This window comes from Phyllobates terribilis, unplaced genomic scaffold (assembly GCF_046119375.1).
Source record: "Phyllobates terribilis strain yellow unplaced genomic scaffold, ASM4611937v1 Scaffold_5__5_contigs__length_657084704, whole genome shotgun sequence".
In the NCBI taxonomy this organism is placed as follows: Eukaryota; Metazoa; Chordata; class Amphibia; order Anura; family Dendrobatidae; genus Phyllobates; species Phyllobates terribilis.
The window spans coordinates 593,056,895-593,078,622 of NW_027362765.1; the positions used below are offsets into that span (position 1 = coordinate 593,056,895).

The window sequence follows — 21,728 nt, forward strand, 5'->3', positions numbered from 1 at the left end:
GTCACCTAAGCATATTAGCTTCAGCACAGCTTGTTGATGCTTGGCCGAGGCAGTGCTGCAGTGCTTCCAGCTTGTAACTGATGTGGTCATTTCGGAGATGGAGGCTGAAGAGGAGGAGGAGGCTGAGGAGGATGAGGTGCAGGAGCTATAGACCGTGGGGGCAACTCTGATTGACCTAGGGCCCGCAATCCTTGACGTCGGGAGGACGTGTTCCATCCCAAGGTCCGACTGGGTCCCGGCTTCCACTATGTTAACCCAGTGTGCCATCAGCGAGATGTACCGTCCCTGCCCACAAGCACTTGTCCACGTGTCCGTGGTAAGTTGGACTTTCCCAGTAACTGTGTTGTTGAGGGCATGGCTAATGTTTTGGGGCACGTGCTTGTGTAATGTGAGGATGGCACACAGGGAGAAATAGTGGAGGCTGGGGACCGAGTACCGAGGGACGGCCACCGCTATCAGGTTGCGGAATGCTTCCATCTCCATGAGCCTAAACGGCAGCATTTCGAGCGCAAGCAGTCGTGAAATGTGAGAATTTAGTAGTGTGGCCTGTGGAGCGTTGGCTGCATATTTGCGCTTGCGTTCTAAGGACTGGGGTATGGACAACTGAACGTTACCGTTGGGACAAGGACATGGACGTGCTTCCTGATGCTGCTACTTGAGAGTGCGCAATGACAGGTGCAGGGCAGGAAGCATCTTCGCATGCAGGCTGGTCGTTTTGCCACCCCTGCTGATGCTTGACTGGCAGGTGGTGCAAATGGCCTTTTTGGGGTTATCGGCAGAGTCTTTAAAAAAAAAACAGACTCGGGAAGACCTAAGAGTTGTACTGGCAACTTCCTTCATGTTGGTGTTGCGTGGAACGGTTGCCTGCCTTCTGTCTGCGGCCACCACACTGCTTCTTCCTGCCTGTTGGGGTGCTCTGCCTCCCTCCTCCTGTGTGCTACTGTCCTCGCTCTGCATGTCCTCCTGCCAGGTTGGGTCAGTTACTATATTATCCACAACCTTGTCTTCCACTTCCGAACCCTGGTCCTCCTCATGACTTTCTGGCAATTGTGTCTCATCATCGTCCACCTCTTGTGACACTTTCCCACCGTCGCCTTTGTGTGACCATGGCTGCTCAAATATTTGGGCATCGCTACACGCGATCTCCTCTTACCCCGTTTCAAGTGGACCGGGCGAGATTCCCGAATCTATAAATGGAAAAGTGAACAGCTCTTCAGAGTGTCCAAGTGTGGGATCAGTTGTCTCTCGGCACTAGACATGGTGGGAGGAAGGAGGATCAGGGTGAGGAATATGCGGTCCAGACTCATGGCTACTGAGACTTGACCGTGTGGAAGACAGGGTGGTGGTGGTGGTGGTGTCTAAGTGACTTGAAGCAATATCCGCTATCCAACCAACAACCTTTTGACACTGCTCTGGGTTCAATAGTGGTGTGCTGCGGTCCCCTAGAAATTGGGACAGGAAGGTCAGGCAAGAAGATGTGGGTGTTTGTTGTGGCACAATTTCAGCTTGCCCACGGCCTTGTCCTCGGCCTCTGCATGCACCATTACCATCACATCCAGTTCCCCGTCCCTTGCCATGTGCCTTGCCCATTTTAAATGGAGGACAGTATCATCCTCACTCACTACAAATGACTGAGTTTGGAGCGAACTTGTATGTGATCCGTGTGACGGAGAAAACAGAGTTTTCAATACCTGGCCTGTAGGTAAGTAGTTTGAACAGCAAACTGCTGTGAATTGCTTCACTGACACACTAAAGGAAATTTTTAATGGAGGCCAGAAATGGCAGTATTTTCTGACAACGTATATGTGATCCGTGTGACGGAGAAAAGAGAGTTTTAAATACCTGGCCTGTAGGTAAGTAGTTTGAACAGCAAACTGCTGTGAATTGCCTCACTGACACACTAAAGAAAATTTTTAATGGAGGCCAGAAATGGCAGTATTTTCTGACAGCATACATGTAATCCGTGTGATGGAGAAAACAGGGTTTTAAATACCTGGCCTGTAGTTAAGTAGTTTGAACAGCAAACTGCGGTGAATTGATTCACTGACACACTGAAAGAAATTTTTAATGGAGGCCAGAAATAGCAGAATTTTCTGACAAAGTATATTGATCCATGTGATGGAGAAAACAGAGTTTTAAATAGCTGGATTTCTAGCGCTGTAATATGGAAAGGACCTGGCTGTATTCTGTAGTGCCTACAAGCAAATGGCGCAGAAAAACGGTGTTCTCTGGATTGCTTTTTAAGCAAATAATGAGGATTAAGATCCAAAAAAAGTGTTCCTGGCCCCTGAGACCTGGGCCTTTGTATTGAAATATCTAACAGCAGCAGAAGGCAGAATTGGAATGGAGCCTCTTGTCCTATATGCACTGCAGTCTGTTATATACCCTGCCTGCCTGTATACACTGTCTGCCTGATATCTCTGCAGATAGATTAGTCCTCAAAAGGACTGTTTGTTAAGCTGAATATGTGTAATGTACGGTTTTTCTCCCTACACTACCTAATACACAAGCAAATCTCTCTCTGACACAGCAGCACCTCTCCCTACACTGTCTGATTCCGGAATGACTGTGACGAGCATGGCGGCCAATCACTGTAATGCCACAACCAACATGGCTACGGCATTACAGTGAGTGGCAGGCAATCCTTGTATGTTGATTGGCACTCTAAAGAGCGCCAAACATGCAGGGAGGGGACCCGAGCTCCCGCCGAGCAACCCCGGAAATACAATGAGCGAGCACCGGGCACTGGCGAGCACCGGGCAGTAGCGAGCATGCTTGCTCACCACTAATACTAACCCAATTAATAATGGCAGCAATTCATATAAAAAATAATGCCACCTGGAATGCAACAATGGAAAAACAAAATTACTTTATCCTAAAGGCCAAAATGGTCTAGTCTTTTAGAGGTTAAATAATTTGCAGCATGATATTTTTTTTTATATGTATTTGTTTAGACATGTGTGTCAAGAATATCTTGGCTTGTGTCCTAATAATTGGAAATACCCTTTTTAAGAAATAGAAATAAATTAGCTGATACATTTCCTCTTAATCTAGTTGTTTTGTATGTGACCTATCACTTTGTACCTCTTTATCAGCAATTTTAGTCATTGACAGGAAGCCTTTACCATCTTGCTGTTTCAGCAATTGGGCAATCAACTCAAATATAATCAGCAAATATCACATTCTTATAAACGGTACATATCCTGGTGGGACTTTCTGTAGAGCAGAGCCATGCGGAACTCTGTAATTTTCTGTTTTGCTGTTATATATTTCAAAGTGACCATTCATGGTTCAGGTAAGTGTTTAACTATATATATATAGCAATCAGTTTATCAGTAAGTTGTAAGCTGAGATATAAATAAAGAATGTAAAAATATTCTCTCACTATATGCAGACACAGTATGTTTATGTTCAACCACGTTGTGCAATGTTCACATATGGACTCTGTTCTGTAGGAGCCATCCCACAATTTAGAAAATGTGAAGGCAGTTCAGGGAAATTTAAAATCTAATGGTAAATAGTAATACACGGTGGGACAGCAGACAGCAGAGGTCTGTGTAATAGCAGTATATGGACATCTTTCTCTCGAATAAGTCATTAAATTGCATCCAATTTATCTCTAACATTTTGTCAGATTATTGCCTTCTATAAAGTGATTCTACACAAAAGTAGTTATGTCTTCTGATCTCTCCTGAAACTTGTATTACAGATATTTCCTGAAAGTCAATAGTAAAATAAGAAATGCCCAGCACATAATGCTTTTTTTGTTTGTGCGGTTTTGTTGCATTTTTACTGCTGTTTACATCCTTAGCTGATCTCTCTATTTCCAGCCCCATCATGACAAATACATGGTACTGCTGCAAGGGATCTCACTGAGATTACTACTGCAGTGGATGCAGGGCCTGGACGAGGGGTAGGCAGGGTGGTCACCCGCCCAGGGCGCTATCTCCTGCCTTTCCGAGAGGGCTGCACTTTGGGGAAAAAAAAGTGACATTGCTAAATGTCTGCGGCCGCTCTGCACCTTCCTCTGGCCACAGTTATTCAGCACACTGCGGCCAGAGTGCAGGCACAGGGGTGAGCAGTGTCAGTCTTTGACACCATTCACCTTTCTCTCTGCCTGTGCACCAGCCATGCGAATACAATTGATTTGAGTGCCGCCTGGCACAGGAACTGTATGCCGTGAACTCCATTAGAACACAGGCCACTTGTGCCCTGCGCCTTATTGGCAATGGTGTATGCAGGGGACGTTGGACAGAGCAATGCAGTGATGTTATTGAGCTGTCCACTGCCCACTGCTGCACCAGATAGAAGAGGAGACAGAGGCTAAGCTGGAAGAGAAGCATCGATTAGTTGAGCATAAGCTTTTTTTATTTTTGTATCGTATTTTGCCAAGGAATGGATGACATTACACGAAGGACTGGCTATGAGGACATAAGAGGGGCTGGCTGTGGGGATTTAACAAGAAGGGCTGGCTGTGCAGACATGGCAAGAGAAGCTAGCAGTAGGGGTTATCACAAGAGGGGCTGTGCAGGACATATTATATACTATGTAGATATGAGGGGGCATCATATTGTATAGGGGACTGTGGGGGGCATTATACTAGTGGCTGTTGAGACATCATACTGTAAAGGGGGCAGTGGTGACCACACTGTATAGTGGGCTGAAAGGAACTATCTGAGATCTGTGGTGACTGTGGCGCCCAGCTGCGCTTGGTACCACAGATCCTAGAAGAGTGCATTGATGGAATCCTCCACAAGAGGCCCCCATAAACATTCACACATCTCCACCTTCCACCTCAGACCAGCAGAGGGAGCCCGTTAGGGATATAAATATTGAAGGTGGAGCTAGGCAGTCAGTTCCTCTGGAGAGTTCAGCAAGTACAGATCTGAATACAGAGTCGAGCTCAGTCTAGTCTGGAGCTAGGCTGATCAGTCTAGCCAGAACAGAGTTCCTGCTCACAGCCAGAGAGGGACAGAGTTCTCAGTTCAGTTCCTGCAGAAGTCTGTCTGCAGAGGTAGGCCAAGCTAGATTCAAGCAGCTCAAGTAAGTGAGCCTAAGGTGTGCCGACACCTGTAAGAGCGGTGAAGAGCGGCAAGCTGCCGTTAGTGTGAGTAGCCTAGTGAGGGCCTGAGCATGGCCGAAGGTGAGTGGAAAGTGAGTAGCAGTGGGGGTAGAGGAGCTTACCCAGCTCACCCCGAAACATATACCGGACACCGGGTCCGAGCTTACCGGGATCTCTACGACCCAGTAAGGCATAACCGGAATCCCTGGAGAACTACAGGTCCCAGGTTTACCAGAGAGCTGATACGTAACAGAGCCAGGAGACACATAGGCCCTGTAAACTGGGAGCGTGCACTCCAAGAGAAGGCCCTACCACAATGTCAGCCGGTGCAGGACAGAGATAAAGTTAGGCCTAGCTCCAGGCAGGTCAGAAACTTACTATGCAGAAGCAAGAAACAGGAGGCCCTACACCTGCTCATTGGGGAGGATCCTGATATGCACCCTTCACCCTACAGTGCTCCGGGACGTGCCTGAATTACCACCAGTAAAAGGTACTGAAGTGACTATCATGTCTGTCCCTGTTCTTGCTCTGACCCGGCTGGGTCTCGCCTGTCCTGCATCCCCCTCTCCATACACTGCCCTGAGGCCTAGCTCCACCTGTGGGGAGCTATACCATCGAGCTGCCTTATCACCGGCCTCAGTGGACTGCCGCAGCGCTGGTGATTCTCACCAGAAACCAGAGGTGGCATCACAAACTTTCATAAAATTAACAAACAATCCCTTTTTAAAAGCTGACCCCAGGGTACGGGCCCGACCACCGCGACATCCTCAAGGCCAGGCAAAAGGCCCGGGTACCGAGTCGTCCCCATTCCCTTGGGCTAGTCATGACCATACTGCACTGGGGGCTGTGGTGACCATACTGTATAGAGAGCTGTTGGGGACATTATACTGTATAGGGGGCTTTGGTAACCAAATTGTATAGGGGGCTGTGGTGGACATCATACTTTATATTGGGGGCTGTAGTGATATCATAGTGTGTCTTGGGAGCTATTGTGGATATCATACTGTATGTGCAGCTATGGTGACCATCATACTGTCTAGGGGGACAGTTTATGGAGGGGAATATAGTTTGTAGAGGACAACTATGGGCACTATGAGGGAATAGTGTCAAAAGGGGGCACAGAATAGATATGGATAGAGGGTAGAGTGAAATGGGGAGAAGTTAACAAAGCATGGGGGACAGTGTGGAGATATTGAGAGTGTAAGGGAAAACAGTGGAGTTGGGCAGTCATGGTATAGGCCTTAGATCATAAGGTTGATGGTGTGGCGGTTATAGCTGATAATGGCAGATAGTGGTGTGGGTATAGCTCATTAAAGGGGTTGTCCTGTCCCAACCAATAAGTCTGCAGTCTCTCTGTGTGACTGCAGACTCATGAATTCCCCAAGCGCACGCACTGTGCACTGCAAGGGTTCACTGGTTTCTGAGCTAGGACCAGAGGGTATGTATGAGTTACATAGTCCCGACCAGAGCCAGACTAGTGAACGTGGCCATACTCCACACACTTGCATTGAGCGAGGCCATACGCCGACTAATGATGCAGCAGTCCAGTGGTCGTGGCCGACTAGAGGGCGCAGCTGGACGGGCTGCGGCCAGGAGTATGTATAATGCGTACATAACCTCCGGTCCCAGCTCAGAAATTGATGAATCCTTGCAGTGCACAGTGCATGCACTGGTTGGATTCATAAGTCTGCAGTTACACAGAGTGACTGCAGGTTTATCAATTTGGACCGGACAACCCCTTTAAGGCAGACAGTGTGGAGGTCATATACCACAGGACGATTATTTTGGTCACAATATGGACAGATATTTTTATGCAGAGGGCATTTTAACAACACTCTTATTTTTAAGGGCACTGTGTAGGGATATGCTGCAGAAGACCAAAGAAGAGGGAAGCTGATGAGAAGGACTGTTGATGTGCAATGTGAAATGTCATTATGGTGTCTGGACAAGATGGAGACGAAAAGAAAGAAATGACTCAGAGAAGATGTCACCTATAAGATACCTGGATGTGAATGTTTACTTGTTGATACTGACTGTGTCTCATCAATACCGAGGTTCCTGTATAGTCCACAGTCTGAAAAAGACTGATAGCAACAACTCTCAGCATCTCTTTACCATTGTTAAAGACATACTGAGAGTTGTAGGTTCATGAGATACAAATGTATATGGGCCTGACTTGATATTACAATTGATGGCTGTACAAAGATTGTTGATGTAGACATGTACTGATTGTGGTTCTGGTGACGTATACATGTACTGATGATGATTCTGGTGTCGTATTTATTTACTGACGGTGGTTCTCATGATGTAATCATGTACTGATTGAAGTTCTGTTGACGCATTAATGTACTAATGGTAGTTCTGGTGGTGTATTCATGTACTGATGGTAGTTCTGGTGATGCATATATCTACTGATAGAGGTTATGGTGCTGCATTCATATACTGATGGTGATTCTAGCGATCGATTTATATACTGATGATGGTTCTAGTGCTGTATTTATGTACTATTGGTGGTTATTGTGTTCAATTTAAGTACTGATGATGATTTTGGTTTTGCATCCATGTACTGATGATTGTTCTGGTGTTGAATACACCACCAGAACCATCATCACTACATGAATATGATGCACCCCATGGGGCCTTGGGGTTCTCGGTAGCCGGGTCGGTCGGTTCTATTGGGGTAGTCACTGTGGCGTGACCCGGTCCGTGGCCCTGGGCGGTCAATAAATAAAGAAAAGAGGGGAATAAAGTTTTGGGGGTAAAGTTTCGTGATGCCACCCGTGGTATGTGGTTATAGGTGGCCGCCGCTGCTGTTCAGATCCACTTGGGCCGTTGGTGACGCAGCAGAGATGGTTCAACTCTCCACGGGTAGAGCTAGGCCCCAGGGCAGTAAAATAGGTAGACTTTGATGTTGTTGGTCTTGTAGTGCAAGGCAGGTGACGCAGTAATTAAGTCAAGGACACAGCGGGGTGCAGTCTTCAAGTTTTTACTCACAGTTTTTACGGTGTTCCAGGTTACAACTGCTAGCCATGTTATAACAGCCCACCGAGTCCTGTGTCCTCCGGGGAAGTGATCCAGACAACTTTCAGATAACTTGGGTGCACTTGATCGGGACCCCCTTCTTGTGTACCATCCCGGGTCGTCTCTCTGTGCTGGCTCTCGCCCTCCTGCCCTGTGCCTCACACACATTGTCCCGAGCCAGTGGCCCCGGGCCTTGTCGGGCGATGTCCTCTCTGTCCTATATGGCCACCTTTTCAGCGAATGTGTGCGGCTTTTGGCTACGGCACTTAGAGATACTGCAGCCTCCGGTTTGCTAGCTGAGTCCTGCAGTCCTCCACTAGTCTGGGGCCGGTCCCCTTCTGCGACCTGATCCCTTCACGGTCGGCATGAACTCGAGCGCATGGGTGGACTCCGCACTTCCCGTGCCCTCTCTGTCTTTGGAGCCACTCACACTGCTCCGGTCTTCTTTCTTCACTCCCTGTGACAGACTCCTGTCACCAACTGCTCTGACTGACTAACTAACTCTTCGACGGCCCTCACTCACTGCGCTCTTGCTCCTAGGACCCTTCTAGATTTTTCTACCTTTCCTTTTATACTACATGTCATGTGACCCACGTCACCAACTGTCACTCTACGTGGTCCCCTCTACCTTCAGTCCTTCCTTCAGTGCTCCCCTAAACTATTTCCTCCACCCACCTCCTCTACCTAGTTTCCCCCTCCAGACAGGGACAGGGACTGTGCTCTCCCTCAGGAGCAATCTCGCCCTTCCCTACTGGAATGATGTGGTGTTGGATGTGAGTGGGTGGGTCCCGGGTAGTGCTCCCTCCTTACCCGAGAGTGGGGCACCACACCTCTGGCTCAGATGCAGTACCTCTGTGGCGACTGGATCCGCAGGGGCGTCACAAATACATCACCAGAGCCATCAGTAGTACATAAATACAGCACCACAACCACCATAAGTAGAGGAATATAACACAAGAACCACCATCAGTACATGAACACATCAACAGAACCACCATCAATTTTATTTCAAACTGTGTTTGTCGCATGATGGATGTCAAAACCACCAGACCTATCCCTTTATCTATAATAGGGTTTATTTAGTTTCCATTAGGGTATCCGCCAAATGCTGGGCATCTTAATTGAAACCAAACAGCCCCCAGTAGAGTTAAGTTATATTAGTTTTCATGAACGTCCATGGGTCTGACATTTACAATATAGAATTTGTCCCTAGTATTGTTTAAAAGGTATGAAAACAATGAATCATTCTATATCTAACTTTGAAAACACACTATCTGTTAAGCCTCACCCCTAAAGTACACTATTTTGTTGACTTTTGCTAGTATTTTTTGGTGAAAAAGGTAAAATTTATAGTCGCTGTGTTCATCAGAGCTTGTTACCTGACCCTATGGAGAGTGAGGAGGGGTGCGTTAGGGGTCCTGTTACCTTAGTCTCTGACCCATTCTTTTACTTGAGAAGGACACAGGAGAGCAGAGAATGGAGTCCAGTATGTGCCTAAATGGTTTTGTCAATTTCATATTGTGTAGATAGGAATTTCACAGCACACTCTTTCAATAATGCAAAAATATTTATTTCTATGTGCAGGCAGAAAGCAGACATGTATTTAAACTTTAAGGTGCAGGGAAGTGAGTGACATATTTTGCATTTCAACCGTATCCTCGGTCTTTAATACAAAGTCACTATATGGAGGGTAAATTAGGGCTCTACTGCACCTAAGTTATATCTGCCAATTCGCCTTACCTAAGTTCATGTTGTGCAAAGTTTTGATACATTTTATATTTGTGTTTTTTTTGTTTTTCTTTTAGAAAATGACCTAGTTCATGTGCCTAACACACAAGTTCCAGGTAAGCTTAAATTTATCAATGCTTGTGTGCCTCTTTTATGTAAAATAAAAAAAAAATTGTGCTACACTTTGGGCCCGATTAATTAAGATTGATATTGTGCACAATAATCTTAATGAAGTAAGTAAGATGAGCCAAATTCATTAAAAAGCGCATGCCTCTTACAAATGGTTCTATTCATTTCCGGTATAATTTGCGCCATTATAGTGGCGTACTGTACATTTTGATGAATTTTCCTGGTGGCCTTCACCATGACCCGTCTTGGCCCAACTCAGCCCATTTTGGTGGAGCTCACTACAATGGGAAAAACCCACCTGATTTTCCAAAATTTTAAGTTATTTTAAGCGAGTATTCTGGCAAAAACACCTTGATGAATTGGGCCTTTTGTTTTTGTTAAAAGATGTTCAACTTCTAGGATTTTGCACTGCTTTAACTTCTTTTGAAATGGTGGGAAAGCAGACATGGTTATCTTTGCAAATAAAATTATGGCATGTTTATAAATTGCAGCTTTAAAAAAAATAAGTCAACAAAAGTGTTATATGTAAAGATGCACCAAATTTATCAAACAGCATGGGAGCATTTGATACATTGAACACAATTAAGGCAATGCAGTCACAAGGAAAAGTGGATACACATGTTCCCATCAAGTGAATCTGTCACCAGGTTTTTGCTACCTCATCTGAGAGCAGCATAATGTAGGGAAAGAGATCATGATTCTTCTTATGTGTAGTTTTTATTAAATCATTGTTTACCAGAAAGAGATTATAACTAGAGGGCTAGTAAACCTCAGAACGATCTTAACGCATGGGCCCAATGGGAACTAACCTGGGGGCCCCAAAAGCATAGGGGCCCCTGCTAATCTGTGTAAGTTAAAGTGTAACTAAATTTTCGGACACTAAAAGAACAGTTGCGTTTAATTGAGCATTTTTCATGGTGGTGACCTTGTAGTCCGCTACCTCCTTCATCCTTAAAAGCAGCAAAATGTAGCCTAAAAAAGAAGAGATTTTTATCTTCGCTAACAGAGTTCAGATAAGATTCCAGCTTCAACCATCCTCTGTCCAACAAGCAAACTGTGAAATGGTAACATATCATGCAGGGGGGCAGTCAGAGAAGAGAAAAAGGCGTAGTCTCCTCACTACTGAATGTGCTGAATGTGCTCCCCTTCTGCCACCAGGTGAATAACCCTTTCAGCATTTCAATGAAATGTAATGATTGAGTGGAGCACAGAAGAGGAAGTGAGCTGCAGAGAAGGAGGACATAGGTAAACTTCCAAAATTAACATTGCGACTCAACATAAGTGCGCCAGCCACTCATACCATTCCTTCAGATATAGCATCCACATCAACATCCACTCCTATAATGTCAGCCATTCCTTAAGATATAACATCCACATCAGCATCCACTCCTACAATGTCAGCAACTAGTGCTATTCCTTCAGCTATAGAATCCACACCAGTATCCACTCCTGCAATGTCAGCCACTAGTGCTGTTCCTTCAGATATAGCATCCACATCAACATCCACTTCTATAATGTCAGCCATTCTTTAAGATATAATATCCACATCAACATCCACTTCTGCAATGTCAGCCAGTAGTGTCTGTGGCCCAGGGTGGTCAACCAAAAGGGGGGGGGGGGTTTGTAACTTGGATAAAAATAAATAAATAGTTGTTACGCCACCTGTGGTACCTGGTAAGGTTTACCAGCGCTGGTGCAGACCTCCGGGGGGTGATGGGATGGCAGCTAAGGTGTTTCTGCTCCCCACAGGTGGAGTGGGCCCCCGGGGCAGTGTGGAGTTTGATGGTGGTGATGCTGGGGCTTGTAGTGCAGGCGGATGGCGCAGCAGGAGTAACTGACAGAGACAGGGGATTCACTTCAATACCTTTACTGGTGCGGACGTCAGGTACAGTCCAGGGTACTCAGTATGATGGGTGCACTTCAGGACTTCTCCCCAGTGAGCGGGTATAAGGCCTCCTGGTCCGTGTCTGCCTCTCTGTATGCTCCTGGCCAGCCTGCAACTGGGCCTAGCTTATGTGTCATGCTGTTTTTTCACCTGTCGCTCGGTAGTAGGACCTTTTGTTGGCAACCACTCTCCCTGGACGCTGGGGCCTTGTAATTCCTGGTCCTGTAATGGGTCTAGCTTCAGGTCTGCCAAGGACTTGTAGTCCTCCTGGAATGCCAGTGGTCCCTACTGGGTATAAAGGGACCCTGTAGGCACGGACCCAGTGTCCGGTTTGTATATCGGGGTGAGCCTATGATGCTCCTCTGCCCCCTCAACTCCTCTCTCCTTTCTCCTCTTGCCTTCGGCCACACTCGGGGCCCTCAGAACTCAGCAGCAGACGAGCTGCGTCTTCGCTGCTCTCAGCGTCAGCACGCTCTCAGACTCTCTGACTCTGTCTGACTGACTCTCTCTTCTGACTGACTGCCTGGCTCCACCCTCCATATATATATCCCTAACGCGCTCCCTCTGGTGGTATGAGGTAGAAGGGTGGAGGTGTTTGTATGTAGTGAGGGCCTCTTGTGGAGAAGTCCGTCCATGCACCCTGGGTCCTGTGGTACCTGTGCGCAGCAGGGTGCCCCATTCCCCCCTAGTACAATTCAGTACTACTGGACTGAAGCATTTTTTTTTTCCAAAACAGGTTAACAACAATAACAACAATAATAATTATATCAACAATTGTTACAGTATGTCCAGTAACCAGGTGTCCATTTCACCGATGAAAGTGTAACAGGGAAAAACATGAGGGACCCGCCTGAAAACCCTCAACGTAGGCCCTGGGCGTGGCTACAGGGCATAAGTGATGCAGGTGCTGGACCACGTCTTCGGCCACGCCAAACGGGTTTTTGTTCTGTAGTCATTTAAGGGGCACTTTGATAAGTGCAAACTATATACATGGACAGTTTTTGGCTGCTCACAGTCCTCAGCCTACAAGTCTTTGTACCCTGGCAGATAACTAATTGCACACATATTATTGACAGTTTATACAATAAATAAGAGGCAATACCCAACTGGGTAACTATTTATAATTTAGGCACTTCATGCTTATTCCCTAAACCGGGCAGGGATTTGTCCTTGTGTGCTGCGTGTGGACCTTCGTAGCCAGGGCCGGCTCCAGGTTTTCTGGGCCATGGGCGAAAGAGTCTCAGTGGGCCCCTTTAACACATACCACGATTCATGATGCAGAGATACGACGGAGAAATATATATATATATATATATATACATATATATATATATATATATATATAGTACAATGCAAAGATTTCACTTCTTACATTACATGAGTGATATCTATTGTAAATTCCACAATAGCTCAGAAACCGGTGAATCGCTCCACACAGAATACTGGCCCCCATATAAGGCTCGATACGGAATACTGGCCCCCATATAAGGCCCCATACGGAATACTGGCCCCCATATAAGGCCCCATACGGAATACTGGCCCCCATACGGAATACTGGCCCCCATATAAGGCCCCATACGGAATACTGGCCCCCATATAAGGCCCCATACGGAATACTGGCCCCCATATAAGGCTCCATACGGAATACTGGCCCCCATATAAGGCCCCATACGGAATACTGGCCCCCATATAAGGCTCCATACGGAATACTGGCCCCCATATAAGGCTCCATACGGAATACTGGCCCCCATATAAGGCCCCATACAGAATACTGGCCCCCATATAAGGCTCCATAAGGAATACTGGCCCCCATATAAGGCTCCATACGGAATACTGGCCCCCATATAAGGCCCCATATGGAATACTGGCCTCCATATAAGGCTCCATACGGAATACTGGCCCCCATATAAGGCTCCATACAGAATACTGGCCCCCATATAACGCTCCATACAGGATACTGGTCCCCTTATAAAACTCCATACAGGATACTGGCCCCCATATAACTCTCCATACAGGATACTGGCCCCCATATAATGCTGCATGCAGGCTGTTACCCCCCACATAATGCCCCATACAGGCTGTCCCCCCCTTATAATGCTCCATGCAGGCTGTTACCCCCCACATAATGCCCCATACAGGCCCCCCCCTTTTAATGCCCCATGCAGGCTGTTCCCCACCTTATAATGCCCCATGCAGGATGTCACCCCCCCACCTCTTTATAATGCCCCATGCAGGATGCCCCCACCCTTTCTCTTTATACTGCCCCATGCCTCCATACATTAAAAAAAAAAATCAAATACTCACCTCCCTTCTCCTCACCTGCTACCTGCTGCAGCTGCTCGGGTCCGAACTCCAGCGTTGTCGGCGTCTTTCCGCTCAGCGCTCCCTGTGACGGCTCAGGGGAGGGAGCGGTGTAAAGACGTCACCGCACCCTCTGACCTGAGACGTCACAGGGAGCGCAGAGCAGGAAGACAGCGGATCTGCGGAGGCACGGGGAGGGGTAAGTATCCGGCTGCCGGGGCCCTGAGCAAGCGGGGGGAAGGGCGGGCGCTGACACCGCTCTCCTCTGCCCATAGCCCAGCGGGGTGCGCGACCGCCAGTGGGCCCCTCTGCCTGCTCAGGGCCCCGGCATTTGCCCGGGTGCGCCGGGTGCTGACGCCGGCCCTGTTCGTGGCACTGGGGTGTCACTACTGTCTGTGCGTACCCTTTCTGTTAATCTAGCAGGTGTACGTGCTGGTAGATGATAAAACTGCCTTAATCTCTCTATGGAACTGGCAAGTACACTCTCCACTGGGCCTTCAGACTCTGTTTCAACGGGTGATCCTCCTCTTACTGGGGACTCTTCCTGATCTTGAGCAAGTTCTTCCAGAGCGCTCACATGTTTTTCTTGTGGCTGATAGAAGTGTATTACAGGTAGAATTACTGCTCCATCAAGTTGAGGCCAGTCCGCAGGGAAATCTCCTAGAACTGTGTGAAACATGTCTTCCTTGGGTTCTTCCGGTGCTATAGGAGTTACTTCTTCCGTTGTCTTCAGTAGACTTGGGCACACTTTCAGATGGTCTCTTGAGACTGTTGCAGTTGTTTTACCTCCATCTTTGCTAATCAGGCAGGTTTTACTGTTGTCAAATTTGGAATTCAGCACTGTGTAGGGCTCTCTTTCCCACTGGTCATCGAGCTTGTGACTTCTTCTCTTCCGCTTTAGCACTATCTCTCCAGGTGCCAAGGGTTCTGCTGGTGCATGTTTATTGTACTGTTCTTCCTGTCTTTCCCTTACTCTGTTCAGACTGTCTTCGACACAGGCCTGTACTCTCCTGTAGTGCTCTTGCCGATTTGTATCCCAGTTTTCAGTGGACATATCTGATTCCGGTTCTACCACTCCGAGTTCCAGGTCCATGGGCAACTTTCCGGGTCTTGCTTTCATGAGGTACGCTGGAGTACAATTAGTAGAACTCACAGGTATGTGATTGTACAGATCTACCAGGTCAGGTAGTTTGTCTGGCCACTGGTTTCTTTCTTCCAATGGTAAGGTTTTCAGCAGGTCTCTGACGATGTTGTTCATTTTCTCACACAAACCATTTGTCTGAGGGTGGTATGGCATAGTCCGGATCTTTTTGCATCCGTACAGGTGGCAGAACTCTTTAAACAGCTCGGCTTCAAAGGCAGGGCCTTGATCCATCAGCACTTTGTCCGGGTATCCATGGGGCCTGCAGAAGTATGCTTGGAACGTTCTTGCTGCAGTCTCTGCTGTCAGGTCCTTGACAGGGGCTACCACCAGGAACCGGGAATAGTGATCCACCATGGTCAGTGCATATGAGTAACTTGACCTGCTGGGTGACAGCTTGACGTGATCCAGAGCGACGATCTCCAGGGACTGGGTTGTTTTGATGGACTGCAAGGGTGCTTTCTGGCTGCCGTAGTCTTTCCTTCTGAGGCTACTGGGCCCACAATTCCGGCACCACCTCTCTATGGAACTCCGCATTCCAACCCAATAGAACCGGTCCTTCAGCAGGGTTTCCAGCTTCTTCCAGCCAAAGTGACCTGCTTGGTCGTGGTAGGCCTCTAGCACCATCTGGATATCCGTCCTGGGTACAACGATCTGCCACACCATTTCATGGGTCTTGGGGTTGACATATCTTCTGCACAGCTTCTCTCTGTAGATGAACAGCCGACTTCTTTCATTCCACAGTTGCTTGGCTTGTGGAGGAGCATCCTTCTCCTGGTGAGAACCTTCCTGGGTGATCAGTCTTTTGATAAGGCTGACAACCGGGTCACTGTCCTGGGTCTCCTTCCAACTGTGGTGGGGTAGAGGATTCAGCGTCCTTCCCTGACGTCTTCTGGTGACGTGTTGCTCATGGACCTCTCTGCTTCGGTGGAAAGCAGGTAATTCAACTTCCTCTAAATCATCCACTTCATCCTCGGTGTCTGACTGATGGGGCATCCTTGACAGGGCATCAGCATTGGTGTTCTTGTGACCTGCCTGGTACTTGATGGTGTACTGATAATTTGACAGTCTGGCCACCCAACGCTGTTCCATGGCTCCCAACCTGGCTGTCTCCAGGTGTGTCAAGGGATTGTTGTCAGTAAAAGCTGTGAATTTCGTTGAGGCTAGGTAATGCTTGAACCTTTCAGTGATAGCCCAAACCAAGGCCAGGAACTCCAGCTTGAAGGAACTGTAGTTCTCCGGGTTCCTCTCGGTAGGGCGTAGCTTCCTGCTGGCATACGCAATTACCTTCTCTCTTCCATTTTGCTTCTGGGACAGCACAGCTCCCAGTCCCTCATTGCTGGCATCGATGTACAGCAGGAAAGGCTGGCTGTAGTCAGGGTAAGCCAGGATTTCTTTACCAGTCAGGATTTCCTTCATTACTGCAAAGGATTCGGCCTGTTCTTTGCCCCACTGGAATGGGGGACTCTTTCCTCTTTTGGACTGTCCTACCAGGAGGTCTTGTAGAGGTGCTCCTATTTGGTATAGTCCTTTATGAACCTCCTGTAGTACCTGACCAGTCCCAGGAATTGACGTACTTCTTTGATGCTTCTCGGTTCAGGCCACTTCTGGATGGCAGTGACCTTCTCCGGGTCTGGTGCTACTCCCTCTGAGCTGACTACGTGTCCCAGCTACTGAACCTTCTGCTTGAGCAAGTGGCATTTAGAAGGCTTTAGTTTCATCCCATACCGGGACAATGCTTCAAATACCTCTGCCAGGTGCTTCAGATGGTCCTCATACGTCCTCGAGTACACGATAACGTCATCCAGGTACAGCAGTACTGTCTCAAAGTTCCGGTGTCCCAAGCAACACTCCATCAGGCTCTGGAACATTCCGGGTGCAATGTAGAGTCCAAATGGCATACTGTTGAACTCTCACAGTCCCATCGGGGTGGTGAAGGCCGTCTTCTCCCTGTCTTCCTCAGCAACAGAGACTTGCCAGTACCCGCTAGTGAGGTCCAGTGTAGAGAAGTAATTGGCAGATTTTAGTGCAGCCAGGGATTCCTCTATATGGGGCAAAGAGTGTGCATCATTATGTGTTATGCGATTAATCTGTCTATAATCTACACACATCCTCATGCTACCGTCTTTTTTCCTGACCAGGACCAGGGGAGCTGCCCAGGGGCTACAGCTATCCCTTACCACCCCTTCCTTTTTCATGTCGTGTAACATTTCCTTGGCTTTCTTATAATGCGCTGGTGGTACAGGTCTGTAACGCTCCTTAATAGGTGGATGGTTACCGGTGGGTATTTGGTGTTGTACCCCTTTGACCCTACCAAAATCAAGTGGGTGCTTACTAAACACTTGTTCATATTCCTGAACGACTCTGTAAACACCGTGTTTTTGATGGACAGGAGTGGCGTCAGTCCCAACATGGAGCTGTTGACACCAATCCTCCAGCTGAGTTTCGGAGTCATTGTCCTCCACTGTATCTGTTGGGGTCAAGGATTCCACTGTGTGTATGGCATCATCATTCACAGTATACAATCTGGCAACAGTGGCGTATCTTGGTAATTTAACTTCCTCCTCCCCACAATATAGGAGACGTATGGGTACCCTCCCATTGCGTACATCAACTACACCTCTAGCAGTCAAGAGTGTAGGCCTGTGCTTGGAGCTAATGGGCTCCACTACCGCCTGGTAGTTCTGTCCCTTGAGACCTATTGCTGCCCTACACCAAATCAGCATTTCACTCATTGGGGGAATCACAATGGGTATCTGGTCTGTCACCCGTACATTACCAATCTCACCACCTGTTAGCTTTACCTGTTGCTGGTACAGGAGGGCTCAAATCTCTCTTTGGAGCACCTTCCTCTGCCCTGGTTTGGCAGTGTCAGCAATCTGTTGGAGTAAAAACAACACTTCTCCCAAACAGTTACCAACAATATTTGTACCAAGTATCATATACAAGTCTGTATCACCAGGGTTAGATTCCACTACAATCAGTCCTTGGTCCTTTAGTTCCACTTTCCCCACCTTCACTGTCACGTCCTTAACTCCTACTAGGTTAAGAGGAAGGCCGTTAGAGGCATACACAGAGATGTTCGGGGCTGGCGACTGGAGTTCATCTAAAGACCAGTACCTTTTGTAGAGGACATCAGGTATGATGGTTACCTGTGAGCCAGTGTCCAGTAACGCAGGTGTTGCTATGCCGTCCAGCACGATGGACAGGAAAGGCCTTCCTCCTACAAACCGGTGGTACCAGCTTGATGGGCCTGGTTGATTTACTCCTGGGTGTCGGCCCTCGGCCCCAGGGTTTGCCCGTTTAAAGGACAGTTCAGCGCGGTGTGGCCTGCCTTGTGGCAGCGGTAGCAGATGAAGTCTCCTGGAGGGCGATGTTGGTCATTGGTCCTCCCACGGGGTGGTGTCCTCCTCCGGGGTGGCGTTGTCCTCATTCTTCTCCTCATCCAGGGGACATCCTCAGGACTGTCGTCGAGTAGGATCCTTCCTTCAGGCTCTGGCTCCGTTGGTAGCTGCAGGGTGCTCAGGACAGTGGCCAGGGTTTTACTTAGCTGACGCACTTCAGAGTGCAGGCTGTCTAGCTCACTAGGGGGCACTGTTTGCATCTTTGTTTCAGCCGTTAATGAAGGAGCAGTGGGTGCTGCGGGCACTGTGGTGGCCCCACCCTGGTAACGCTGGATAGCAGTCCCTGATGTTTCCAGGGGCCTTAGACCATTAATAGCCATGTCCTTCAGGGTGTCAAAGGTGGCATCTGGATGATCTAAAGCCCACCACCATACAGTTCTGCTCTCCTCCTGGGACCTCAGCCCCTGGATGAACTGTTCCGTCAGCATTTTATTCTCATCTTGTATGCTTGCTGGACTAACCTGTTTCAGGGCCCGCAGGGCTTCCTGTAAGCGCCAGGAGTAGTCCCGGATACTGTCCTCAGGTTTCTGGGTACAGTGTGTAAGGCGGCGGTATTCACACCGTGCAGTAACTGAGGCAGTGACCCAAGCAAGTCCAACATAAACTGCTTTATTCAGCAACTCACGGGTAAACAGGACAGTCCTCCGGTTCGCAGTCGGGTTAACACAAGTCTTTAAACAACGTTTGCCGCGGGCAACGGTCGCGCCGGGCCGCTCAGAGCCTGACAGGTGCAGAGCCTTCCCAGGCAGTAGTTCAGCCACACTCAATCCTGCTGAGCTTTCCTGCTGTGCTCCTAGCAGGTTCCAACATAGAACACCACTAATCCTTAGTGCACGGATTTTAAAGGACCTGTGGCAAGAGCCACTGGAAAATCCGGGTTGGAGGGAGGAGGCCGCCCCACTGCCTCCTGTGACCTCCTCCAAGAAATGAAGGCCCTGCCAGGTTTTACTTAATTTGCCTTAGCCAGGTAGTCTGACCAGGTCATTGCTCACCTTCATTCCTGCATTGCATCCGCAGCTGTGTCTGTGACTGCAATGCACTCCAATGGATTTAATAGGTCTCTGTACACATTCTGAGGGATATATAACGTCCCCGGTCACTGCATCACATGTGGTAGAACCTCATCCGGAGATCTGTCTCAGTGCGGTGTTCAAACACAGTTTGCAGTCTTCAAGCGGAGCAGGCGAGGGGCACAAATCTGGAAATGGACCAGTGAACAGCTCTTCGGAGTGCCAAGTGTGGGATCAGTAGCTTTCTGACGACACTCTGCATGGTGGGAGGAAGGAGCATCAGGGTGAGGAGGAGTATCCGGTCGAGACTCACGGCTACTAAGATTTGAGTGTGTGGAAGAAAGACCGGAGGTGGTGGTGCCCAGGTAACTGGAAGTATTATCTGCTATCCAATTAATAACCTGTTCACACTGATCAGTTCGCAATACTGGTGTTGTTCTGTGCTTCCCTAGTAATTCGGTCAAGAAGTGGGAGCGAGAAGATGTGGCTGTTGGTTGTGGCACATTTTCACCTTGGCCATGGCCCCGTCCTCTACACGCACCATCACCAGAACGTCCAGTTCCATGTCCCTTGCCACGCGCCTTGCCCATTGTAAAGGAAGTAAAATAACTTACACTCGCACTATCAATGGAAAAAGGGTAATAAAAAGTAGATTAGAACCGCGGAAGAGGAAAACCACAGTTCTATTTCTCAGGCCTACACCCGACTCTTTTAAACAATCTGAACAATCAGGGAGAACGTATTACTGGTTTTCTTTACAGAAAATATAACAAAAGCTGGATACGGCAAAACCACAGTTATAATTTACTGGTGCATACCAGACTTTTTTAAATATATATATTTGTGGCTGAACAGTGAGCGACACACTCAAACTGTTTTTTTTAGATACAAATGGCCCAAAAGTGGATAATACAGAGGTTTGAACCCTGGAACTGCAAAACCACACTTCTGTTTCTCTGGCCTACACGAGACTATTTTCAACAGATATATTTGTGCCTGAAAAATCAGGGAGACACTATTATTTTTTTTTTTCCGGCAAAAAATGCCAAAAGCAGGATAATAGTGATTTTTTACTGTGGAACAGCAAAACCACAGTTATAATTTACTGGTGTATACCAGACTTTTTTAAATATATATATTTGCGGCTGAACAGTCAGCGACACACTCAAACTGTTTTTTTTTAGATACAAATGGCCCAAAAGTGGATAATACAGAGGTTTGAACTGTGGAACTGCAAAACCACACTTCTGTTTCTCTGGCCTACACCAGACTATTTTCAACAGATATATTTGTGTCTGAAAAATCAGGGAGACACTATTATTTTTTTTTTTACGGCAAAAAATGCCAAAAGCAGGATAATAGAGATTTTTTACCGTGGAACAGCAAAACCACAGTTATAATTTACTGGTGTATACCAGACTTTTTTAAATACATATATTTGCGGCTGAACAGTCAGCAACACACTCAAACTGTTTTTTTTAGATACAAAGGGCCCAAAAGTGGATAATACAGAGGTTTGAACTGTGGAACTGCAAAACCACACTTCTGTTTCTCTGGCCTACACCAGACTATTTTCAACAGATATATTTGTGTCTGAAAAATCAGGGAGACTCAATTAGTTTTTTTTTTACGGCAAAAAATGCTAAAAGCAGGATAATAGAGATTTTTTACTGTGGAACCGCAAAACCACAGTTATAATTTACTGGTGTATACCAGACTTTTTTAAATATATATATTTGCGGCTGAACAGTGAGCGACACACTCAAACTGTTTTGTTTTAGGTCCAAATGGTCCAAAAGTGGATTATACAAAGGTTTGAACCCTGGAACTGCAAAACCACACTTCTGTTTCTCTGGCCTACACCAGACTATTTTCAACAGATATATTTGTGTCTGAAAAATCAGGGAGACACAATTAGTTTTTTTTTATGGAAAAAAATGCCAAAAGCAGGATAATAGAGATTTTTTACAGTGGAACAGCAAAACCACAGTTATAATTTACTGGTGTATACCAGACTTTTTTAAATATATATTTTTGCGGCTGAACA

At 47.4% G+C, this 21,728-nt stretch overlaps 1 protein-coding gene across 1 annotated transcript in view; it reads left to right on the plus strand.

Moving 5' to 3' along the window:
- The first annotated feature begins 3,121 nt into the window (after positions 1-3,121).
- LOC141271356 (uncharacterized) overlaps positions 3,122-21,728 on the plus strand; it is a 59,001-nt gene continuing 40,394 nt past the window's right edge. The window contains exons 1-2 of the mRNA XM_073681462.1: positions 3,122-3,295; positions 9,889-9,927. Of these exons, the coding sequence (XP_073537563.1) occupies positions 3,232-3,295; positions 9,889-9,927 (103 nt within the window). The 5' untranslated portion in view covers positions 3,122-3,231. The remainder of the gene's footprint in view (positions 3,296-9,888; positions 9,928-21,728) is intronic.